At 38.6% G+C, this 23,910-nt stretch overlaps 1 protein-coding gene and 1 long non-coding RNA gene across 2 annotated transcripts in view; both read left to right on the top strand.

The window, feature by feature from the left end:
* The first annotated feature begins 769 nt into the window (after positions 1-769).
* Positions 770-23,910, top strand: part of LOC121377931 — a 90,189-nt gene continuing 67,048 nt past the window's right edge. Inside the window, exons 1-2 of the mRNA XM_041506026.1 lie at positions 770-845; positions 19,776-20,060. Of these exons, the coding sequence (XP_041361960.1) occupies positions 791-845; positions 19,776-20,060 (340 nt within the window). The 5' untranslated portion in view covers positions 770-790. The remainder of the gene's footprint in view (positions 846-19,775; positions 20,061-23,910) is intronic.
* LOC121377696 lies at positions 20,547-21,244 on the top strand. The gene is made up of 2 exons (XR_005958647.1): positions 20,547-21,006; positions 21,041-21,244. It is a non-coding gene; the product is annotated as an uncharacterized LOC121377696 (long non-coding RNA).

Raw genomic sequence — 23,910 nt, 5'->3', positions numbered from 1 at the left:
TTTGCTGCAGGCTTCCTGGCAATTGTGAGCAAGTGGCAGTCGATGTTATTGTCAACACATTTTGGTTCTTTCTTGCACAGAGCTACGATATAATTTTTTTAATTCTGATGCCTCAGTGTGGTCATTAAATTTTCTGTTTTGTTTTAATTTTTGTAAAAGAGAAAATGTTATAGTAAAATACATACAAACATTCACATTTGTGCGTTTGTTTGTGTATGTGGCCCAAACGGCAGGGCGATCATGAACGTAAAGGACACGTTTTCTGGAATATTTTTTATATTTTCATTGTTGAGCGGGCGAATGCACTTTTCAAAATATAATTTAAAACGCATGAAAACACCACGTTTGGCACACATTTACAAAATAACAATCACAGAAATAGATAACAATACAATTTATAAAATAACACACTAAAACACACAGACACACACACGTATCCGTGTATTTGTGTATGTGACTAATTAAATTTTATATATATATATTTTATATATATATATATGTGTGTGTGTGTGTGTGTGTGTGTGTGTGTGTTATATATATACATATATATACATATATATACATACATATATATATATATATATCATATATATATATATATATATATATATATATATATATATATATATATATATATATATATACATATATATATATATACATATATATATATATATATACATATATATATATATATACATATACATATACATATACATATACATATATATATATATATATATATATATATTTTTTTTTTTAGCAGCTAGTACAAGATTGAAGGAGAAGCATGAGAGAAGTATTTCTCATTGGATTCCTTCTCCTCGTTCTCTTTAACACAGCAGGCAAGTTCATTTATATTTGTAAATATGTAGAGAATTCGTCATTAGTATTTTTTTAATATGGAAAATATCAACCGAGTCTATGTTAGTCGGTATTTGTTGAGGCTACCGAAGTAGAAGAGGTTGATAAATTACATATTAAAAAAAGACGAGTAGCGAATTCTATTTATCCTATAACTCTTCTAAAATAACATTTTCATTCTATATTTAGTAAACGAGATAATAAACGAGTTACCAGTTTTATGTCCTGAATGAAATAATCTGGGGCGTAGCCAGAAAAAAAAGGACTGCACACGCCGAAGTCATGCCGGAGCGGGGGGATTCAAGGGGCTTCCCCCCGTGAAAATTTTGGAACTCTGGACGCCTGTAACTGCATTCTGAGCCTTTTCTATCAATTTTAAGAGCATATTTTATAGAACAATTACAGACAGGCTCGACCTATTCCCGGATTATTATTATTTTTTGCATTACGCACATGGGTACTGTGCGTAATGGACGCTACGCCTTTGATAATTTTCAGTTGTCACGAGCTGCTACGCCTTTGATAATTTTCAGCTTTAGCTAGTGACATATGAACATTATTTCACGAGGGACATAAATTTGATAATAACTGGTACCGAGTTTGTTATTCTATTTATTACCTCAGCTATTTTTTTCTCTCTAAAAGCCTTTATTTCCACACACATATGCACGTACGTGTATAGAAATGATGTAAACCACTTTACGCATTGTTCTGAGTATTGCTATAACTTTGTAATTTAAAGGAAGAGACCCTATTTATGATCACTGAAATCAAACATTACTTATATTTTATTGTTTAGGTTATCCATTTCCGTACAACCGAAGTGTTTCTGGTCACCCTGGTGTTTCTAAAAAAAATCATTTTTCATATTTTTAAAAACGCACGTGCGTCTGAGAAGTAATGGTTATGAAGTCGCGTTTCAGTCTATTTTTAAGGGTATTTCAACGTCACAGACTCTTGTTTCACTCTCTTGTATCCGAATTTGTTACAGATTTGTAAATTAACCAAACTTGGTGTCCATATTTATGGGTTGAAACTAGGGTCTAGGTTGAAAAATATTCCTTGGTGTTTAAAAGCTAGGGTATTTCCCTTTAATCACGTTCATAGATAATTTTCAAAAACAAAAGTTCTCTTTATTCTGGTAAAAAAAATCTATAACGAATTGCATTAAAATTACATTTTGTTATAAATTGTAAACTGACTGCGAGTGTGTTCTGTATTGTGATTGGTTAATTACATTCTTTTTCCGGGATCAAATTCTTCTTCTTCTGTGCTCAATCAAGATTTAGCCGTATGTGATGACGAAATGTGACGTCTTTTGGAGGTTATCAAGAAGTCTCCAGAGTTTGCTATTGAGGGGTGTGTCTTGTGTACAAACTTTCTGACGGTTCTCTTCCAGGTGTGGGCAGTTTTGTAGGATGTGTTCTGGCGTTTGTTCTTCAGCACCACATTCACACAGGGCAGTATTTGCGAGACCCATCTTTTTCAGGTTTTTTCAGCCGGCAATGTCCAGTTCGCAGATGGAAAATTATGGTTTGTTCTTTCCTGTCTAACTGGTTTATGCAGTTTTTGTTAGGGGTGTATCCATTTTTCTGGTCTTCCAAACACATTTGAACTTTCGTTTTAGAAGAGTCTTGGCTTCACCATATGAGATGGAGGATTGGGTTTGTGGAAGGCAGCTACCGGCTTTGGCCAGTTAGTCAGCTTTTCCATTGCCTGCAACTCCTATGTGTGCTGGGATCCACTGGAGGGTCACTTTTCGGCTTTGGGCAAGGATGTTTAGCTTAGTTTGCAGCAGTTTGGTGATATGGTATGTGTGTCCTGATGAAAGTGACTGGAGTGCAGACAGGGAGTCAGTGAGAAGCACTGTGTTATGTTGTCCTTCTTCCTCAGTCAGATGTTTTGTCGCGATGATAAGGGCTTGCACTTCTGCTGTGTAATTTGAGCTTAGCTCTCCAACTGGGGTGGAAAGGGAGACAGAGGATCCATCTGGATAACTGATATATGCTCCACTTCCACCATTTCGTATGGCATTCTCTGCTGAACCATCTGTGAAGGCATGGATCCATGTTGACTTTGATAACGCTCATGAATCATTTCTATGGTGAGGGTTAGCTAAAGAGGTGGTGGCTGCTCCCACTTTTTGGCAAGTTCTGGAACATTCAGCCTGATTTCATGAAGGTGTGTTTGCAGCCAGATATTTGGAGAGAGTTTCTCACACTGCAAGGCATTTTGGCTGATGCAATCATAATGTTTCTTTTGCCAATTATATGTCAGGTGGGTAAGACTTTGTTTTTCCTGGAGTCTTTGATGCAGTGGATGTGAATGCAGTCATTTCATCTTTTCTCCCTCGATAAGGACCTTGCATTGTTGCTTGGATTGCAGAGGTTCGAGGTCTGTTGTGGTTTTTTCCATTTCACTGATTGGAGTGCTTTTCATGGCCCCAAGGATAATTCTGAGGCCCAAGTGTTATTTAACTTATTCTTTTGTGTTTTAGAAGTTGTTGTCCAAGTTGTAGATGCATATTCCATTGTAGGTCGAATGGTTCCTGTATGCAATTGCTTAAGGATCCTGGAGTTGGCACCCCAGTTGGTTCCAGCAAGTTTTTTCATCAGGGAACGTTTTTTAACAGCTCGTGTTTCCATGGTTTGATTGTGAGACTTCCAAGTTAGTCTTGAGTCTAATTTCAGTCCAATGAAAGTTCCAGTATCTACTTGGGGCACTAGTTTGCCTGAAAGCTTAAGAATGACCTTTTCCTTTTGAGTGGATAGGGAGAAAAGTGTTGAGACGGACGGTCTTTGATTGGTTGAGCTGGAGTCCCCATTTTTTGTCCAGGCACACACGCTGTCTATAGTGTTTTGTATTCTGTATGTTGCTGTGGATGTATGTTCTGAGGAGGTCCATACTGTGAGATCATCTGCATGCAGGGTGTTAGACACATGTTTGGGTGTGATTGTTTGTTGTGATATCGTTTATGTAGATGAGGAATAGTGTGGGTGAGATTACACTTCCCTGGGGCACTCCCTCTCTCATTCTGATACGATTACCGAGTTTATAGTCAACCTCCACTCTGGCAGTGCGCTGGAACAAATAATTGTTCAGCCATCTGTGCATTTTCCCCATGACACCTGCCTTCAGAAGCTTGAGCAGCAGTCCCTCTTTCCAAACATATCAAAGAAGACTGCTAGAACTTTCTTTTTCTTCTGAAATGAGCTTTCAGTTTCTTCTGTCAAGTATGCCAGCTGGTCTTCTGTGCTGTGGTGTTGTCTATAGCCTGTCTGTGTTGGGAATAGGATAGAGTTGGATTCCAGGTGCCAGAGAAGTCTTTTGTTGATGATTCTTTCCATCAGTTTTCCTACACAGCTGAGGAGACTGACTGGCCTGTAACTTTTGGCATCTCCCTTGTCCTTCCCCTTCTTTAGAATGGGTCTAATGTGGGCTTCTTTCCACTTTTCTGGAACCTTCCCCATATGCCAGCTCTGGTTGAAAATGTAAAGAAGAGTACTTTTAGAGTGTTTTAGCATTTCATTTGTGATTCCACCGGGACCTGGAGCTTTCTTCTGCTTTAGCTTTCTTAGAGCATCTTCCAGCTCATACAAACTCAGGTGTTTTCCCATGCAAGGGCTAATCTCGGGGCCAGGGATGTTCAGTATTTCTCTGGTCTGTTCTTGCACTTCCCTACGTCTTCCAGTTGGGAGCTTGCTTTCACTTTCTGCTTGGTAGACCCTGCCAAAGATGTTTGCAGCCGCTGTTATTTTCCTCCTCTGACTGTTATCTTCATTCAACATGTTTATCAATTGCCAAAGTTTTTTTGTGTCCTTTTCTAGATTTAAGGATGCAGTTTTTTTTCGTTCCAGCTTGTCCGGGTTTGTTTTAGCTTTTCATTATTGAATGCTGTTTTCAGGTTGTTGTACTTCACAATGTTTTGAATGGATGACTTTTTCTCCATATTCTCACGCGCCTCGCTTAGATCTTTGTGTAGTTTGTCCAGAGTGGAGTTCCACAAAGGTCTTTTTCCTCTTGGTATTGCTTGCTTTGCTGCATCAAAAATGACAGATGTGAACATGCAGGCATTTCGGTCTACACTGAGATGCCGATTTTCTTACAAATAGAGTCTGTAAGTTTTTTTAAAAGGTTCCAGTTTGCTTTTTTTGTAGTTCCAGCTGGCTTGTAACTTACTTCCACCGAAGCTGGTCTGCTTTTTTATATTTAGGATGACAGGCTTATGGTCACTACCACAGAGCTTGTGGATGTCATCGGTGGCAATGGCTAGATCTGGGTTACTGGTTGTTCGCCAGGCTCTTAAGTAGAAGGTGTTTGTTAATGAGGTTGTTGCTAATCATCCATTCGTCTACTTCTTCACCCTTGGAATCAAGACTTTTATAACCCCAACTGGGAGAGTGACTGTTGAAATCGCCCACTATAATCCAGTTTTCCCTCATTTGGCTATATGTTAAATAGCTGGATCATCTTGTTTGGTGGGCTGTAGAGATTGCAAACAGTCAGGTTCCTATGTGGTAGAAGAAGTTTTACCGTTATGTATTCTGTGTCTGTGTCCACAGATCTTTTAGATTCAACAGATGGTATACAGTTCTTTACAAGTAGTATTAATCCACCCTTTGGTTGATCTTCCTGGTCCTGTCTGTAGATATCGCATCCTCTGACAAAGAATCTAAGGGGGAGCTGTTAAGATGAGATTATTGGATACAGCAGATGTCGATGCTTTCAGTTTTTAGACAGTTCTGCAGCTCTGTCTTCTTTTGCCACACCCCTTCGGCATTCCAGTGCATGATGTGAAGTTGTTGGTGACTGGTAGCTCTACTCTGGTCTCCCCCAGTCATGGCAGGAGATTCAGAGCCGCGGTCAGTAGCTTGTTTTGGGCCCCTTCGAGACTGGGAGCCCGGCCTCGTCCTATCCTGGCTGCGGTCAAACAGGATGAAACTACATCTTTCTAATGATATTTATACGGCCTGTGACGGAACATGCTCTTAATTTTGTTTTCGCCTGTGGCGATATTAATTGTTTTAGAGGGCCGTGTGCAGTTCCAAATTGCACTTAAGCCCAGATGGGCAACTTGTTACGTGATACCTTTGCGCGACTGTCGTCGAACGTCTAATACACACCCAGCGCAGGTATGGAGGCCATGTGGCCAGTAGTTACGTAATAACTCCGGTAGTGCTGTTTATGGCCAGGGGATTGCTCGCGGAATGGCGACAGCCAGTCTGGCGATCTAAGAAAATATACCGACTCTGGGAGAGGTGGAAATATCAGATGATAGGTGAGGTACCGCGTTGTGCCCCCAGGCGATATTCGCTGTCTCTGAGAGTTTTGAATAAATAGCTAGCGTTTTAGAGATATCGGGCAGAAACATAGGAAGGCTTCCAGGGGGAACGTTAGTCCATTCTGCTCTGTTGTATAACCTTGTTGTGATTGATGTGACTTTAAATATTTTAATACTGTATTATACCAATATTATTAGACGGTGCTGCCGGTCATCTGACGCAGTATACTGTAGGCTCACCGTTCTGATATATATATATATATATATATATATATATATATATATATATATATATAAAGCTTATCCAGTCATCCTAGAGGACCTAGGTAAACTGTAGGTTATTGTCTTTATTGTGATAGGTACCAGTATTAAGTCTGTATTACAAGGTTATTGAATGAGTAGTTAGGGTTAATTAAACATTAACCAGTTAGGAATAGAGTTGTAATTCCTTTATTAATTAAGTTCCCCTGGCAGCGTTTCTCAATTATCACATGTGTGGGTGTTGTGTTACAGTGAAGTGATTAGCATATTGTGTAAACTAGACACCTAGAGATTAACTAATTAAGTGATCAGTTCTGGGTTGTTATTATTTGTTGTTGTTAATTAACTACTTTATATAAGATCTTATCTCTGATCATACCTAGATGAGCCAACGTGGGTATAACTGCCTGTTACAGAGAGATCTAATAGATATACAGTTAGGAGAGATATTTTGATAATCGTGTTTCATTCAGTTACAGGTATTATAGGATCCCCGTGACACGGCCATATGATTGTAAGTGCGTAAACATCAGATTTTTTCCCACGCCAAACTGGCTGATGTCTTCTGACTTCGGTGGTTGGGAATTTTACTCGGGGTAGCCTCCTCCCCAAGAATGGTTGCCTTTCATGATTGACGAATCCATTCCACCCGGGTGATTCGTAGTCTGAGTTGTCCTTCTCTTATAGGCAGGTTGCCTTACTGGGCTTGTGAGCTCTGCCTGCCCGTTGGTTTGATTTTGGAGTGTCCATCTCCTAGATGTCTTGCATACCAACTCGGGTTTGAGTTTAGAGTTTTCCTTCTCTTAGACAGATTTGCGTACTCTGTCTGTCTGTGCTATTTATCCATAGTTGGAGCTAGATTAGTGAGTGTCAGAGCGTGTCCATATGCTGATGGGTCATGCACACTGCACCTCTGTGGCTCCAGCTGCTCCGAGATCCTCCTCAGTCTAGCCTGGGTCTGCAAAGGTCCAGTTACCATGATGTGCCAAGCTACATATGCAGGGGGCACTGAGGGAGTCTTGTCTGTCGAGAGGTTATGTACCAGAAGGGTGGGACTTATATGCCTCTGTCCACCTTTTCACCATTAGGCTATCAGGTGGCTGCAGCTGAAAGTGAGAAGTACAAGCCAACTACTTCACTACATCATACAGACCTGTGGCTGAAAGACCACCACACCACTCTGGTATCAAATGAGAATAACACCCGGAAAGTCAATGACGTCATTAGCAATTGGAACAGGCGAAATTGAAGATTCAAGAGTCTACAGTTAGATTGTAGGCAGGTATTTTGTTCAAGAAATACCAAATATACAGTTAGTCCAAAAAAACAACGATTCAGTTTACAGTGGACATAACCATATGGAGTTTTTAAATTTGTGGGTGTTAATGTCTGTTTGATGCCCGCACATATTTCATTTTTGACCGAAGGCGTTACAGGATCAAATAGACAATAAACCCGCAAATAATAATTTTAAAAAATCCATATGGTTATCTCCTAATTTAACACCCAGAACAGAGCCGTAAACGCAAACTCTTTAAACAACATGACGTCATTTTGTTTTTTTGCCAATCGTGATGACGTCATATTTAATACCGACAAGGTCATTGGTTTGTAAGTGTCCAATAGTCCAATAGTATTGTTTGTTAGGCCAATGCAGAATATTTCTCACTGAGAAAATATGGAAAATATTTTCCATGTTATGAGTGACCGCTGTACTAAAGTTGTCTTCATCGGTAATACGATGTCATCACGATTAGCATAAATTAGTTTGACGCCACACATTTGAACTAAATCCACGGGTGTAGGAAGGTGCCAAAAAGTGTGTGTGTGTGTGTGTGGGGGGGGGGGGGGGGCACACACACACACACATATATATATATATATATATATATATATATATAAATACATGCATAAATATATAAAAATCATCGCTGCTGCTAAGTATGTGGTGGGGGGGGGGGGGGGGGGGTACATGCATATTAGTATATATTATGTATTCAATAAAGTAAACCACTTTCCACCATTATCCTGTGCAGTATTTCATTATTTTGATATTTATATTTGTATAATGCTGATAAGTTGTAAAAACTTACAGCAATACAGAATTTTAATCCTCCTGATGTAGGTCAATTCCACTGTAACTGATGCAACATTCAGACATTTTTTAACATCTGTAATGTTCTGGTTCAACAAACTCATATCAAAAATGAAAATGGCTTTTATTCACTGAGGACATAGATTTGTCGTCTCTTGGCTATGACGTAACCCTAGGAAACATTTCCGGTAATTGGTATATTAACACTTGGGCAACAGTAACTAAACGATAATAGTTTCTATATCGCTATTGGTATTAATGGTATAAACATTACATTCATTTCCCTCTAATTTTAAAACATAATTCCTTGAAAATTTACTGAATTAATGTTACTGAATACTAACATGGTTAACTTAATCCCGCATTAGAGTTCACTTTCTTTTGTGATGCAAATAAACTAAAATGTATATTTATCTGGAACAGTACATAGTATTTTAACACACACTGTTATTCATCTTGAACAGTTTTTAACTTGTTTATCTAACTAAAATGTTAACCTTGCACATTAACTTCAGAGCAAACAACTCATTTTAGAACAATACTAAAATAACACTGATATATCTCTGCAATAATACTGAAATATCTTTGCACTTAGAGATTCAGTCTGTCTGGTGGTTTTGAATGTCTAGTAACTCTGTGAACAGGAACTGGAGGGTTGACAGGCTCTGGAGCGGCCTACTGCACAGGGTTGAGCACAATGGGTTGACTGTGCTGCAAAGGGTTGAGCACAATGGATTGACTGTTTACAAGTGTAGTATGTTGTGTGGTATCCACGAATCCAGAATGACATCAGAATACACAGTTTCATTTGTGTAACTGTGTTTCAATTGGTCATGGTGTCTACGAATAATCTGACCTTCAAGTGTTTGATCACGGATACCGAACTGGTTTGACTTATAATGGTACTTGGAATCCAGCGAGAACCTCTACCAAACGTTGCAAATACCTTGTCACCAACAGAAAAAGTTTTGTTCTTACATTGTGTATCATGGTGAACTTTTTTATTTGCTTGAACCTTTTTAATTTTTGCAGTCTCATCAGGGTGAAGGAGGTCAAGATTAGTTCTCAACTTCCTCCGATGGTCGCCGAGTGTGGCATAACTCAGTATCTGAACAAAAAGCGAGACATTTTTCATTCTATAGATCACCTTTCGATTTTTTTTCATCACTTCTTTGAACGTTTGGACACAACGTTCTACTAGTCCGTTGGATCCTAGGTGGTAGGAAGCAGTCTTTATATGTTCGATATTGTTTCGAGCCATGAATGCTTCAAATTCGCAGCTTGTAAATGAAGTTCCATTGTCGGATACAACGTTGGTAGGCAAGCCATGCATGGCAAATATCATTTCGAGTTTCTCAATTGTAGCTTGCGAAGTTGCCGTTGTCATCACATGTATATCCATCCATTTTGAGAAAGCATCAACTATAATCAGAAACATTTCGTTCATGAAAGGACCAGCATAGTCAATGTGGATGTATTTCCACAGCTCGTGTGCTTTGCACATTTACTTGGCACGAATTACATTTGCGAACTGTCATTTCTATTTCAGAGTCAATGTTTGTTTTAACTACATGCAAGGGTCTTTATTTTCACGATTCCAGGGTGAGAATAATGTTACATTGTGAGGACACATAAACGTCCCTATGGGGGTACGACTACTCTTGATTCCCATAGTACAATTCCACCATGAGTGCTCAGCTCATTTCTTCGAACATTATACAGCTTCAATGCTGGTTCATCTGAATTAGTCCCACCATTCGTAATGAATCTTTTCACTCTCAAAAGAACAGGATCAGCTTGAGTCAGTTTCTCAGGGGTCGAATTTTACGCTATTCCGCAAATAGTAAATTTCGAGACAATTCTTCCAGTATTCCGTCATGAAAGTGAAAATAAAGCATGGAATACCGAAAATCACCTGCGACTATTCCGCTTAATCTTTTTCGTTTGTAATTCCAACTAGTACGCAGTAATGCATAGACTAGTATATAAACAACTGTTCATTACGCAGTGTTGTACAGGGCGACATAGCACAGTCATGAAAACTAGTGGTACATTAATAATTGAAGGGATAGTACATTTTTAGATGGAATAGTGTTTTTTGAAATTCACTATTCCTTTGGGATAGTGGTAAAAGAAATTAAATTTCAACCCCTGTTTCTCTATTTCCTCAGCTGTAACTGGAGAAGAATCAAGAAAGTTAATGAAAAACACATTTTCTGTAGGGACAGGCACAGATTCAGGTTTCATAGTTTGTGGAAGTCTGCTCATGGCGTCAGCATGCCCAGTGTCCTTTCCCGGAATATACCTGAATGTTTAGTTGTAGGCAGAAAGAGTTAATGCCCATCTCTGTATACGAGTGGAAGCCATTGTTGGAATTCCTTTAGATTCCCCACACAGTGTTTGTAGTGGCTTATGGTCATTTGCAATGCAAAATGTTCGACCAAACAAATACGAGTTGAACTTTTTTAACGCCAAACACTACGGAGAGTGCTTCTTTTGCAATTTGCGAATACTTTTTCTCGGCAGAGTTCAGGTTTCTAGAGGTGAAAGCTACAGGTTTCTCTGTTCCATCAGGCATTTTGTGTGATAGTACAGCCCCAATGCCATACCGTGAAGCGTCACAAGCCAGAATTAATTCTTTATTGACATCATAATGCACCAACACTTTGGAAGACTGAAGCAGGTTTTTTTTTTTACTCTGAAAATGCTTTTTCTTGGTTACTTGTCCATTGCCATTTTACATCTTTTCTCAGCAAGATATGTAAGGGAGCCAAAACTGGAGAGGTAGGAAGGAATTTTCCATAATAATTCAGTAGACCCAAGTTGCAAATAGTATCTTTGAAACGACACTTATTAGAAGAATATGATCCATCACATCTGTAATACTTCATGTTCGGATTTCGAAACTTTTTAGCACGGCTTCTAACAAATTCTTTAGAACTGTTGTGATTGTTTTCTTTATGTCCAAGATTGTTTTTGTTTGTTTTTGTGAACCATTTTATTTACCTTTTCTTCCTGTCGTGAAGAAACAGGACCATGCATACCATTTTGAATGCATGTCACATTGTGAGCAGCCATTTCCATACTCCGCGAAATTTCTAGTGCACAACTGGAATTTAGGTTTGCTTCGAAAAGTAAATGTTTTTGGGACACCTTTATCAGAAACCCCACATACAATACGATCATGCAGCATGTCATCTAACATTGCACCATATTCACAATGTTCCGCTTGACGTCTTAATTCAGCAACAAAGTCTGGAAACATGTGTTAAATTTAAATCGCTGAACGATAACCAAGGGTTTTGGGTGGTGGTGATCTGGGATAACCCGTATTAATTCTTCAAACGTTTTGTCAGTAGGACAGTCAGGAGATACGAGAGTTTGCTTTAAAGGCACTCAGTCACGGATTTAGGGGTCCTTATTTATCTAAATATGGATTATAAATGGAAATTACATTTATTTGGAATACCAAAACTAGTTATTGTATGATCCAAAACATTTTAATTGAACTACGATCGAGGGAATTCCATGACACGCTTCATTTTTAAAATGTGGAACTCTTCTTCTAAAAAAAAGTCATACAAAATACGGCAAAACAGAGTCGTAGTGATGAGGCTATATAAAAGACAGCTGTATAATATATTTTTGAATTTATATAAACAACCACCATGTATAGAGACTTGGCAAATGAGGGCCGGCTATATACATGGCAAATAATAAAAATATATATTATTTCATGACGAAAATAACTGCGAATACGCTGAAATAAAATAATAAACAGTCAGAACATATACTCACCATTTATTATTATTAATATTATTATTATCAGGCGCGTTTGCATGGAATTTAGCAGGGGATAGTGTCTAGACGGTTACAACGCTATAGTGCTTGGTTCGAAAACGAATAGCATGTTTGTCATCGTCACCAGTGCGACATACGACCAGCCAGTCATTTTTCGTTAAATGTTTGGAAATTATTTTGACTGATTCGCAAATTGGTCATTCGGTTTAATGTATAGCGTAAAAAAAAACACACACAAAAAACCAGTATACCATCGCATGTTTTGCTGTCCAAAGGTTGGCTTAATTATTACTTAACCCAGCTGAATCCAGTTGGTAATGTTGGTAAAAAACACATCGCTGTTGGGTGGGTGGGGGCGGTTGTTACAGAAATATTACATAAATTTAGAGGGGGACCCGGGAGTGATCTCCGTGTTACTGGTATATGAAAAAAAGAAAAGTATTTTGAGTTTTATTGCCCCTTGCAATTTTGCGCATTTGAAATTTGACTAAATACAGCAAAATAACCTTTCAGTCATATTTATTTGCGGTAAAATTAAATATTATTATTATTATTATTATTATTTTATTTATTATTATTATTATTTTTTTTAGTAATGAATGGACAATATTACGCTATTCACATGTCTATGGAAAACGTACACAAAAGGGTCCGCTAGATTCATATACCCCCCCCCCCCCCACCCCCTCCCTTGTTCAGAAAACGCACTGTACAGTACTTAGTATGTATTCCTCTTGTTCGAGATGGTTCGGTAATATGGATCAGTCAAATACTTATTTGCCGCCTATATACATTTTTGCTGTGAATATAGTCAGCCCTCGTTAGCGGATGCTATATACACGGCAGTCGTATTTATAGTCACATCTTATATAATTACTGTCTAGTTCAGAGTATTCTTTAAAAATGTAACAATTCCTATCCCAAGTCAGCTGCTATGGCATATTTTGCATAATAATGAATCTGACATGGTGGGAAAATGAAGGTGTTTGTGATCCAGATGTTTAGAGTTTTTTGCGGCCTAACTAGTCGGGATTATCAACGTTTAACATGCTTCTGTTACTAAAATAAATTAATTTATAAGCTTACTGTGATTCAGTACATGTTTTTACTAATTTTTAATAACTTATTTTAATTGTGTGTTGTTGTTTTTTTGTGTTTTTTTATTTATTTACCCTACATCGCAGAGGACGGTCAAGTGTTCTCGCTACACAAGCTTGGTAATTCGTTTTGACACTACTGTTTTATATATATATATATATATATATATATATATATATATATATATATATATATATATATATATATATATATATAATATGAATAATAAATAAGATATGGTGGTTATGTAGATGGTTCGATAAAGTACTTTAGGTACAAATCAAATGTATATATTATCATATAATACTTTTTGGGGTCAATAATTAGGACAACGAACCGAGATTCGACATCCTGATTAAACGGATCGACTCTACCGTAAATTGCCATAATATCTAAGTTCCATATTTACCTCATCGCCAATTCTGTAATGTTCTGGTTAACAAACTCATATCAAAAATGATAATGGCTTTTATTTACTGAGGACATAGACTTGTCGTCTCTTGGCTTAGACGTAGCCCAAGGAAACATTTCCGGTAATTCTTATATTAAGACTTGCGTTAATAGTAACTAAACAATAATACTTTATCGCTACTGGTATTAATGCTATAAACATTACAACATCTTAATTATTTTATTGAAAAAAAGTATTCAATAAAATTCTTAAAGGCATATTGTCACAGACCACAGACCTATTAAATAGCCTAACATAGTATTACCTAAAAACATATAAATTTGATTTGTCCCTAAATGTACTTTATTCAGCCATCTACGTAGCCACCATACTCCACTTATTAGTGACATTTCATAAAAATAATTGAATTATGGCAATGGTCTATACATGTAGTTAAAAAACATAATATTATCAACAGGGTTGACATGGATTTCGCTCCATCGTGATTCAGTTAAGGTGATGTGATAGCTAGATTTCGTTTCCAAATATTCATGTAATTTTCATTTATTATCCACTTTTAGAGAAATAAGGTTCTTAAATCTGTGACAATATGCCTTTAACAGTCATTTTGATTGCAATAAATGGGCCGTGCTAAAGTCATATCTAAATAATATTTCATTGCATACAATTAATCTCAGAGCAACTATAATCACAAATGAAGTGTGGGTAACTAACGCAACACAAAAGGTCACTTGTATTTGATCTTGCAAAAATTCTTTCAATTTGATGCCTGAAGTTTTCAGGTATGTAAAGAAATATGTAGTGCGTAAGTAATCTCTGATCACAAACCAGAAGAGAACAATGTTTTTTGTAACATTAAAAAATAACTGAAACAACATCTTTAGGAACACTAGGATGAGCACATTTTAAAAATACAACATTTGTCAACTGGTTCATATAAATTGTAACAAATTCATAAATTTCAAAAATGAAAAGAAAACACCCCCCCCCCCCAAAAAAAAAAACCCCACAAAAAGCACCACAAAAAAGAGAAAAGAATAACATTTTTTTTTTTTAATCATCAGCTGAAGACATCCCCCCCCCATCCCAAACCCTACTCCTACTTAAAGCAAATAATAATTATAATAATAATTATTTTAATATGTATATTCCATCATATATGTCATGATGCATTTTACTTGTAGAAAGCAAGCAATTGCATTTCAGGACATCAAGTTTTCAGTTTTCCACACCCCTCATTAGTAATTCAGGCACTTGCAGCCTTGATCTGAGCCATATATAGTCCGTAGCCTCCCCTGCAAAATTGCCAGCACCTGACCAACAGCATAACTTTTATGTAGGCCTATATTTCATGATTGGAAGTGTAATGATTTCTTTCTGCAATTTCCGTCTTCTTATGCTTTTACCAAAAGACTAAGCCAAACCAAATGCTTCTTAAGTCGATGAGACAGATTGTAAATAATCCATATTCTTTCTTTAAATCTGGTATTTCTATTATTATTATTATTATTATTATTATTAATATTACTTTATCCTCGTATTTTGTTCTTGTTTAATTTCATTTTCTCTTTCTTAATTTTTCGCTTTTCTATTCTTTTCTTTCTCTTGCTTCTGTCTTAGCTTAAACATGATTTATAATCATGCATTTTTTCTTGGCTAAATGTCGGTGAATCACTAATACTTCACTTATATTTAACAAAAATAGTAAATTAATTCTAATGCATAAAATACTTAAAGGCGAAACACCTCAATATCTACTGGATGAAATCTTGCCATATGTTAATCCCACTAATCATTTTACACTCAGAAATCAACGTCTATTCATTCCACCAACATGCCATACTAATTCATATAAAAACAGCTTTATTCCTAATACTTTGGAGTTGTGGAATGATCTTGACAGTTTAACTCAAAATGAACCATGTCTGCGTACCTATAAATAATTAATAAAAAAGGGAAATCCCAATCATTCATCTACTCTCTATTTTTATGGAAATCATAAATGTAACATTATCCATTTTCAGCTTCGTAACTATGCTAGCAACTTAAACTAGAATTTATTTTTAAGCCATCTTTCTGATAGCCCAAGCTGTGCATGTGGAGATAACTGTGAAGATAATTTTCATTATTTTTATGTCTGCCCTTTGTTCATCAGACAAAGATATGATTTATTTGTATCGTTAAGGAATTACTTTGATATCTTAGACATTGATTTACTACTATTTGGATCAATAAACCTACCAGTTGAAGAAAACAATTTAATTTTTAAAGCAGTACATAAATATATAGCTGAAAGTAAGAGATTCGAGTTGAACTAACTAACTTATTCTGATTTTACTGCCCCATATAAGGTTAGCTCCAACAATAGGATCATTACTATCATATTTTTTCTCGACTATCCCATTTCTATTCTATCTACTCTCTACCTTTTATTACCATATATTAAAAAAATAATAATTCTGTTAAATATTTTATGCCATTGGACATTGTTATTATGTTTTATATATATATATATATATACTGAACAAAAAAAGAAACTTCCGAATTGTACATATAGTATTTGTTGTGTTAAAGAATTCATTGTGTAATGAAATTATATAGGTAGTATTAGCCTTGAGCTGTATTATCAAGATTCATGAATTTTATCGATTATTTTTGCACTGTTAATCGTTGACAACGTGAAATTCAATTTGCACGTGCATGCATGGTTCGACATGTCCCGTGTAGTATTTGGTCAATTTGTTTTACTTGTCTTACTGACATTGTTGTCAGGTGACTGAAAACACTTCAAAATTTGTAAAAAAATTTTTTAAAAATTACGTTGTAGAAGGAACTTTCAACTCAACTCGCGATGAGAGTAGACGTGGTTAGCTGCGCTCTTGACTTACCCCCCACCTGGGGGGACTGCTCGCCAGTTTTGGAAAGCTGAGTGAGTATCGCGTCACGCACACCGGGTCACTGGCTTCCGTGACCTTGGTATACGGGGACGCGATCTCACCGACGAGGAATCGGAAGTGGAGGAAGAGGAAACCTGTGCCAGGAGTGGCACGGGGGGGATCTAAGCTGGTGGCTCAACCGCCAGTGGCGGTCCCTTCTGCGACGCCGCCCCCAGTCCAACCTGAGACGACGCGACCAGCCCCAAGGTAACCGTCGGCCACTGAACTGGACGAGCTCAACACTCCATCACCGACCGTCACATGGCCCAGGAAGAACTGGCCGTATCTCCGGTACAGCCAGTCGCCTCGCCATCGGCCCGATCGACCACCGTTGGAGAAAAAAGGAAGGCAACATCACCGACTGACCGGCCAGCCAAGGCCGAGAGACCAGCCCCGGTAGTCGCTCCCCCTGAAGAGTCCGAATGGACCGTCGCTGTGAACGGACTGAATAAACAACTTCACCAGTACATGCAGGGGGACATGACTGACCCGACGCAGCCACCTCAACACAGACTGGAGATCCCTGGAGGACAGCAGCAAATACGAACTCCACAACAAGATGTTTGGAACTCATGACACCGTAGTCGTGACACACCAGAGGGACAAGACCTACCGCCAAGTCATACTTCCGGCCAAGTTGGACAACAAGAACATCCACAAGATGATCCGGGCGGTCTGCGGCCCCGACTACGGTGCTGTAGTGCGTACTTTGCTACGACGCCAACATCTCCTGCCTCTACTCCGCGAATCTTCAGGCTCGTCAAAGTAGACGCCAACCTCCTTGTTCTTTTTTTGGGCTAAGTTGGACTTTAAAATTTTTTCGGCCACGGCTAAAAATTCTTATGTTTATTTTTTTTATAAATAGTCCAACGCACTTTACTTTGGTGCCCGATCAATTGCTCAAATCACCTTAAAACCTTTTAGGCCGAGCAGTCAAAAACTTTTGGTTTTAAATTCTTAGTCCGGACATGTGTAGAAGTGTAGAATGTCGTTATGATTTTAGGACTTAGGTCATTGACCGACCACTAAATTTTTTATTCCAAATTCCGCCCACCTCAAACGTACCCCTCCCCCCTCCTGGCCCGGACTTAGTCACTGGCAAAAGTCAGAGATTAAGCCCGTGACAGGCGTGCGTGAAACCTTCGTGGTATATACACACGTGTAAAACTTTTACTCACTCACTCACATTGTAGAATTTTTAGTATGCCAAGAATACCCAATAATTTACGCGAACAGGCGATTGGCATGCTTGATGCTGGCATGTCGACAGAAGACATTGCAAGGCATGTTGGGAGTTCTAGTCGAGCGATACGAAATCTTCGCGTAAGATTTTGAATGACAGGAAGCACCAACGACTTGGGCAAACTGTTCGTAATCATCTGCGGGAGAACGGTTTACATGCAAGACGTCCTTACGTCAGATGCGTTTTAACGCAACGTCATCGTCTTAATTGGGCACATGTTCACACTCATTGGATACGGCGACGCTGGAATACCATTCTTTTTTCGGATGAATCCAGATTTTCTTTACAACGTGGTGATGGCAGGGTGTGCGTCTACCGTAGGAGAAATGAACGCTATGCTGACTACTAGTCGGTCCGCGCATTCGCTGGACCGTTACTAAATGGCTTTATTCCAAATTTTGTCCACTTCAAACTTATCCCCCCCCCCTCCTGTCCCGGAATTGGCCGCTGGCGGAGTCAGAGGCTAAGTCCAGGGTGGGCATGCCTGAACCTCTGTGGATATGGGCACGTAAATAGAGTTTCCAATCCAGTCCAATCACATGCAGATCAATGTATGTGTCCACCATGGAGGTTCCTATAGAAGATCGATTTAAGAGAGAACTGGTTAAGAAGTATGAAGCATGCAAGAAAGTGTACATTCCAAAGGAAGAGTACTTCTTGATTATGGACCAGTTAAAGAAGATCTCTGTTGACCCCAGGAAGAAAACCCACCACGAGTACCACCTCATGTCCAAGTTTGAAATCCTTGTGGAGACGTGGAGAAACTGATCAAGAAGCGCCAAACAGATGAAGACACACCTCTGTACTAAGTTTCCATTGAAGACACTTTTGACGTCATCAAGCGGACACACATCTCAACAGGCCACGGTGGACGTGGTCGGATACTGAAAGAACTATCCAAAAAGTATGTGAATGTGACACGTGAAGCTATCGAATTGTTCAAGTCACTATGCATGTACTGTCAACGGAAACGCAAGAGGCCGACAACCAAAGGAGTGGTGGTCCAAACTATTCTGACCAAGGAGTTTCCGTCACGTGGCCAAGTGGATCTTGTAGACATGACATGTGGTTAATACTTCAACTACATGTCATATATACATTGTATAATTGATACCTCATTTGCATACACAATCCTAATCGTTTACTTATAAGTTACTTATACTTGGAAAAATAAGTGAAAAATATGTCATGTCGCGCGACTTGAGAAAAGCACATATAAAAGCTTAAAATTCATATCATCACTTGTGAAATTAACAAATAATTGATATAGCGGGAAAACCCCCCAACCCGAAACCCCCCAAAACAAAACAAAAAACAACAACAAAACCCCCCCAAAAAAACAAAAACAACCCCAAACAAACCAACAAACAAACATGGAAAATAAATAGGATAAAATAGGATAGCATAGAATAGATGGATAACGACACCCCAGCACGAACAATACATCAGCTAATGGGTGTCAAACTATGGTAAATGCAAACAAATAAAGTAACAGTTAAATAAGCACTGTGCGAAAAACACAAATATCACAGATGGGTAATATTAAATTTTAGAATGAAAGTCAGTATCACAGAAAAATTGCAATTAAAGTTCTGGATGGAATTGGAGAATAAAAGCTGCTTATTTAATATTGTGCAGTTTACATAACATTTGTTTTGATGAAAAGTTCCGTTTGAAGCTGGAATTACCCATGTCTGTCTGTCTGTCTGTCTGTCTGTCTTTTTATGTTTGATCGTTGTGTGCCACAAAACTATATTTGTTTATGAATATTTTTGTTTGTACAGTTTTCACAGGGAACTTGTCTAAGTACAAGTATCATGCCCCCAAGAGCACCATCTGGTACAACAATGCTGTGAACCGCAAAAACTGGGCACTGCATGGAACTGCCAACCAATCAACATTATTCAACCCCACAATGGCTCCAGAGAAGGCGGTGGATGGCAATAGAACTAATACTTGGCTTGGTGATAGTTGTTCTGCAACTCAACGTTCCAGAAACCCATGGTGGTATGTGATACTTCAACAGAAAATACGTATTGAAGAAGTGCTCATTGTCTCCCGTTGCTGTGGTATGTTGTGTAATTGTTGTTGTTTTTGTGAACTATTTTAGTTCTATTATATGTGTCAATAACCAATGTGAAAACAAGATCGTAGCTACCGAAGGGGGTAGCAGGGTCAGTTGTCCTCCAGAACAATATGAAAAGGAGACCTTTTTAGTTGATCACCAAAGTTTTATTCTATACAAAAGACATCTGTATACACACTATACGTTGTAGGCTCTTTGAATGAATGAATGAATGAATGTTTAATGATACCCCTGTACGAAAATACATCGGCTATTGGGTGTCAAACTATGGTAACTTAAAACATGAAGTGATGATCAACATCAGTATGTAAATTCAAGAGTCAACTAAAAACACAGTGTAAAGAACTGTGCAAAATACAAATATCACAAATATATCAAATTAAAATTTAGAGTAAAAGTCAGTATCACGTAAAAATTGTAAAACAAATTCTGGATGGAATCGAAATGATTCCATCATATTTTGTTGTCCAAATATATCTTTTCGAGTTTATGTCAAATGCTTACACTCCACCAAAATGTGGCGCACCGTCAGAAGTCACTGATAGTGTTCACTGAGGTGAAGGATCTTTCTTCAAGATAAATGAATGGGTCAAGTAAGTATGACCGATGAGAGCACGACACAAGACAATTTCATTCTTCCTGCACTGCCAATAGGAGGACTGCCACTCTCCCAAGAATGGCTTGATAGCATGAAGCTTGTTCGCAACTGCACCGTCCCAAACATGTTGCCAAGTCGAAAAGATAAATTGGTTGATACTATCGTCGCTGAACTAAGAAAACCTCGTATGTGCAGTTTTTGCGATTTTCACTTTTTTATTCTTTCAGAAGCAGAAATCTGTTATCTTTTTGTTGTCAAAACCGTGTACATGTACAGGCAATGGAAAGTATGGAAAATGTCAAATAAGTAAAACACGTATTTGAAAACCACTGTTTATCTGTTATGAAAATCTCGTATCTACCAAGTGATTATTTTTATCCTCATCATATTTCAACCTTTTCTATCGGGTAAAGGTAATTTTTTAGTGACCAAAGTGTCTATATTGTATATATGTACATATTATGTATTCAACTGGTAGTCAAGGAAACGCTATCACACCAGAAAAGAAGTGTAGGCCCACCAGGTATTTCCGTATTTAAGGTCCAAGCTTAAATACCAAAAAAATACAATCTTGGAGAAAATAAAGGTTTATTTAAAATTAAGTCTGGGACTTCAGAAGCTGAATTTTTTTTTTATCTATACATGGACATATAATAAAGGGGAAAAGTCCAAGTTAGGATAGCAGCAGACAACATACATGCAATATCATTTAATGACAAGTCAACACATGTTTCAGTACCATTATGTAGGACAGGAGGAACAGTTATTAATTTTAATTTTAAATGATGAAGGGCAGTTTATTATTTATATACAACAGAATCTGTACAATCTTTCTTCAGATGCGCAAAATCAAACACAATGTTAGGTGGTGAAATACACTAAGGTGGTAAAACAAAATATGAAGGAATTTCCAAAGTGTCTGATAAATCAATGTTGGGAAGTGACAAAAAACGCTGAATGTGAAGACCAAATGTATGGATAACTTTCGGCCTTGCATCAAACAACGTCATATATTTGTTATCAAACACCGCATCATGTGTAAGATGTTTCGGCAAAGATTTAATCTGCATACTGCAGAGAAAGCTTTGCACGTCTAGCACCGAAACAAGGTTCATGTGCATCACGTACAAGCTCTCTACAGATATTTTAAATGCACCAAGACAAAGCCTAAGTCCCTGGTTGTGTATATGATCTAGCATCTGCAAGCATACACAATGCATCCATAGTCAAGTTTTCACCTCACGAGAGATCCATACAGACGGAGCATAACCTTACGGTCTGCTCCCCATTCCGTATTATCAATAGGATCATTCCACATCAGAACAACCAAATTCCAGACATTTTCCAGTTATTAATTTTAATTTTAAATGATGAAGGGCAGTGCTTATATATATATATTCTAGACATCTAGCTGTTTCATAGCTGAGGAAAGGGGAGGAGGTACACCCGATGCCTATAGATATAACTGGGTTATTTTAATGGATAGCTGATGTTTACTTCATGTACAATTTAAGTTTTTAAGTAAATGATTCTTTGGGAAGCCACCGCACAGGTTTCACAACATCGAGTTATTATATACGCAAAAATTATGTATGGTATCGATTGATATATAGGTTTATTTGTTTATTTTATTTCATTTCATTGTTATTGTTATTTATGTAAAGAGAGCAAACATGATGATGCATCTTTATTTAAAGTTCTTTTAAAATCTCTCGGTATAAAATTTCCTTCAGTTACACAGTAAATAAGATGTCATTTGTTAGCCCAGGGAACATTTCTAATAAAATAGTATCCGAATTCATGCCAATAGTCTTATAGTCTTATTCAACTTACTGTGCTAGCACAACAAATATGCTATTCAACCTGAGTCATACCTACACACTGCAGAATTCTCCCCCTTGCCGGATATGTGCAATGCTATCCTTGCACAGGCTACCTGTATCTTATTTCGGTTGAACTTGACATACGGTTGGTAGTTGGGAATTCTGTGTTGAATTTACCATGTCTGATGCAAGTTCATTGACAGCTAGCGCACAGAAAGTTTGTGCACGAGATGGTTGTATATTTCCTTTACGACGTAAAGACACACACGTGTTGTGTCCGGACTGTCGGTCTTGTTCTCAAGATCTGCGCCACGTGGTCTCCTAATCAGTGGGTTCGGTTTGGTTCGGTTCGCAGACTCAGGTTTTGGGTACCAGCAAAATCTTGTCGGCTGCTTCGGCAGTAGTCGGCAAGTCGGACTTAAGTGGGTAGGTCCCATAAGTCTGTGGACACTTCGAAAAGTGTCCGGAAATGGGGGAAACACAAGTGTGTTTCTTCGTCAGTCCGTGTTACTGATACTTCAGGAGCGCGCCCCCCCCCCCCCCCCCCCCCGGGCTCCTATTGTGACCGTGCTAAGTGAGCCGTCTTTGTTAGTGACGGCGCCTTCTTTTGTTTGTGTGGCTTCGTCTCAGGCATCGCCATTGTCTTTACGGTTACCTTTACAAACAGAAGGGGGGGGGGTGCAGGGTGGAGTCGTCGCGGCACCGGTTTTGACGACTTCATCGGTTACCGAGCACATGCACTCTGTTGTGCATAGGTCCACTGCTTCGTCTACAGAGCAGGTGGCCCCGACTTTGCCTTCGATTGTTGACAGTCGCTTCGGCACCTCAGCATTCTCAAGGCCCGAGAAGAGTTCTGCCAGTTTGCTTCGCACTGAGCCAGTTATTCCGATGCCGGGATCCGTCTCTGATGGCATCCCGACCGATGTTTACTGTTGGGTGGAGGACTCATCCCGTTTGGGTCCTCCATTTGCATATGTTTACCCCAAGGGTCCGGTGACTTCGGTAGCAACAGACATCTCCTCACAGTTTGCACCGTCTTTGGTCCTTACCTCTTCGACTTTACTCGATAGAGGACAAGGTACACGCAGATACCCCTCGGCTGGGGATACTCTGTGGCTGCAAACTCCGACCATTCCGCACTTGGCGCAGAAACGACCGTTAGGCTTTCAGGAAACGTTGTTTCGGAGTTTTGTTGAATTTTTTAACGCTTTGCCTCAGTTGGGATCATTGCCTTTCGCAACGGGACTGTCGGGTGCGGCTCCCATTCCCCCCTCCCCCCCCCCCCCCCCGGTTTTCCGCAAAAACTGCGTCTCGACAGCAGTTTGACGATTGTTAGGGCAGTTAGGGATTGTCGTTCGGTTCCTATTGTTTCCATCTCAGGAGATGCTGGGTGACCATCTCCGATTTTAAAA

Source organism: Gigantopelta aegis, chromosome 7 (assembly GCF_016097555.1).
Source record: "Gigantopelta aegis isolate Gae_Host chromosome 7, Gae_host_genome, whole genome shotgun sequence".
In the NCBI taxonomy this organism is placed as follows: Eukaryota; Metazoa; Mollusca; class Gastropoda; order Neomphalida; family Peltospiridae; genus Gigantopelta; species Gigantopelta aegis.
The sequence above is the reverse complement of the archived record's forward strand: the minus strand, read 5'-3'. Positions and strand labels throughout refer to the sequence as shown.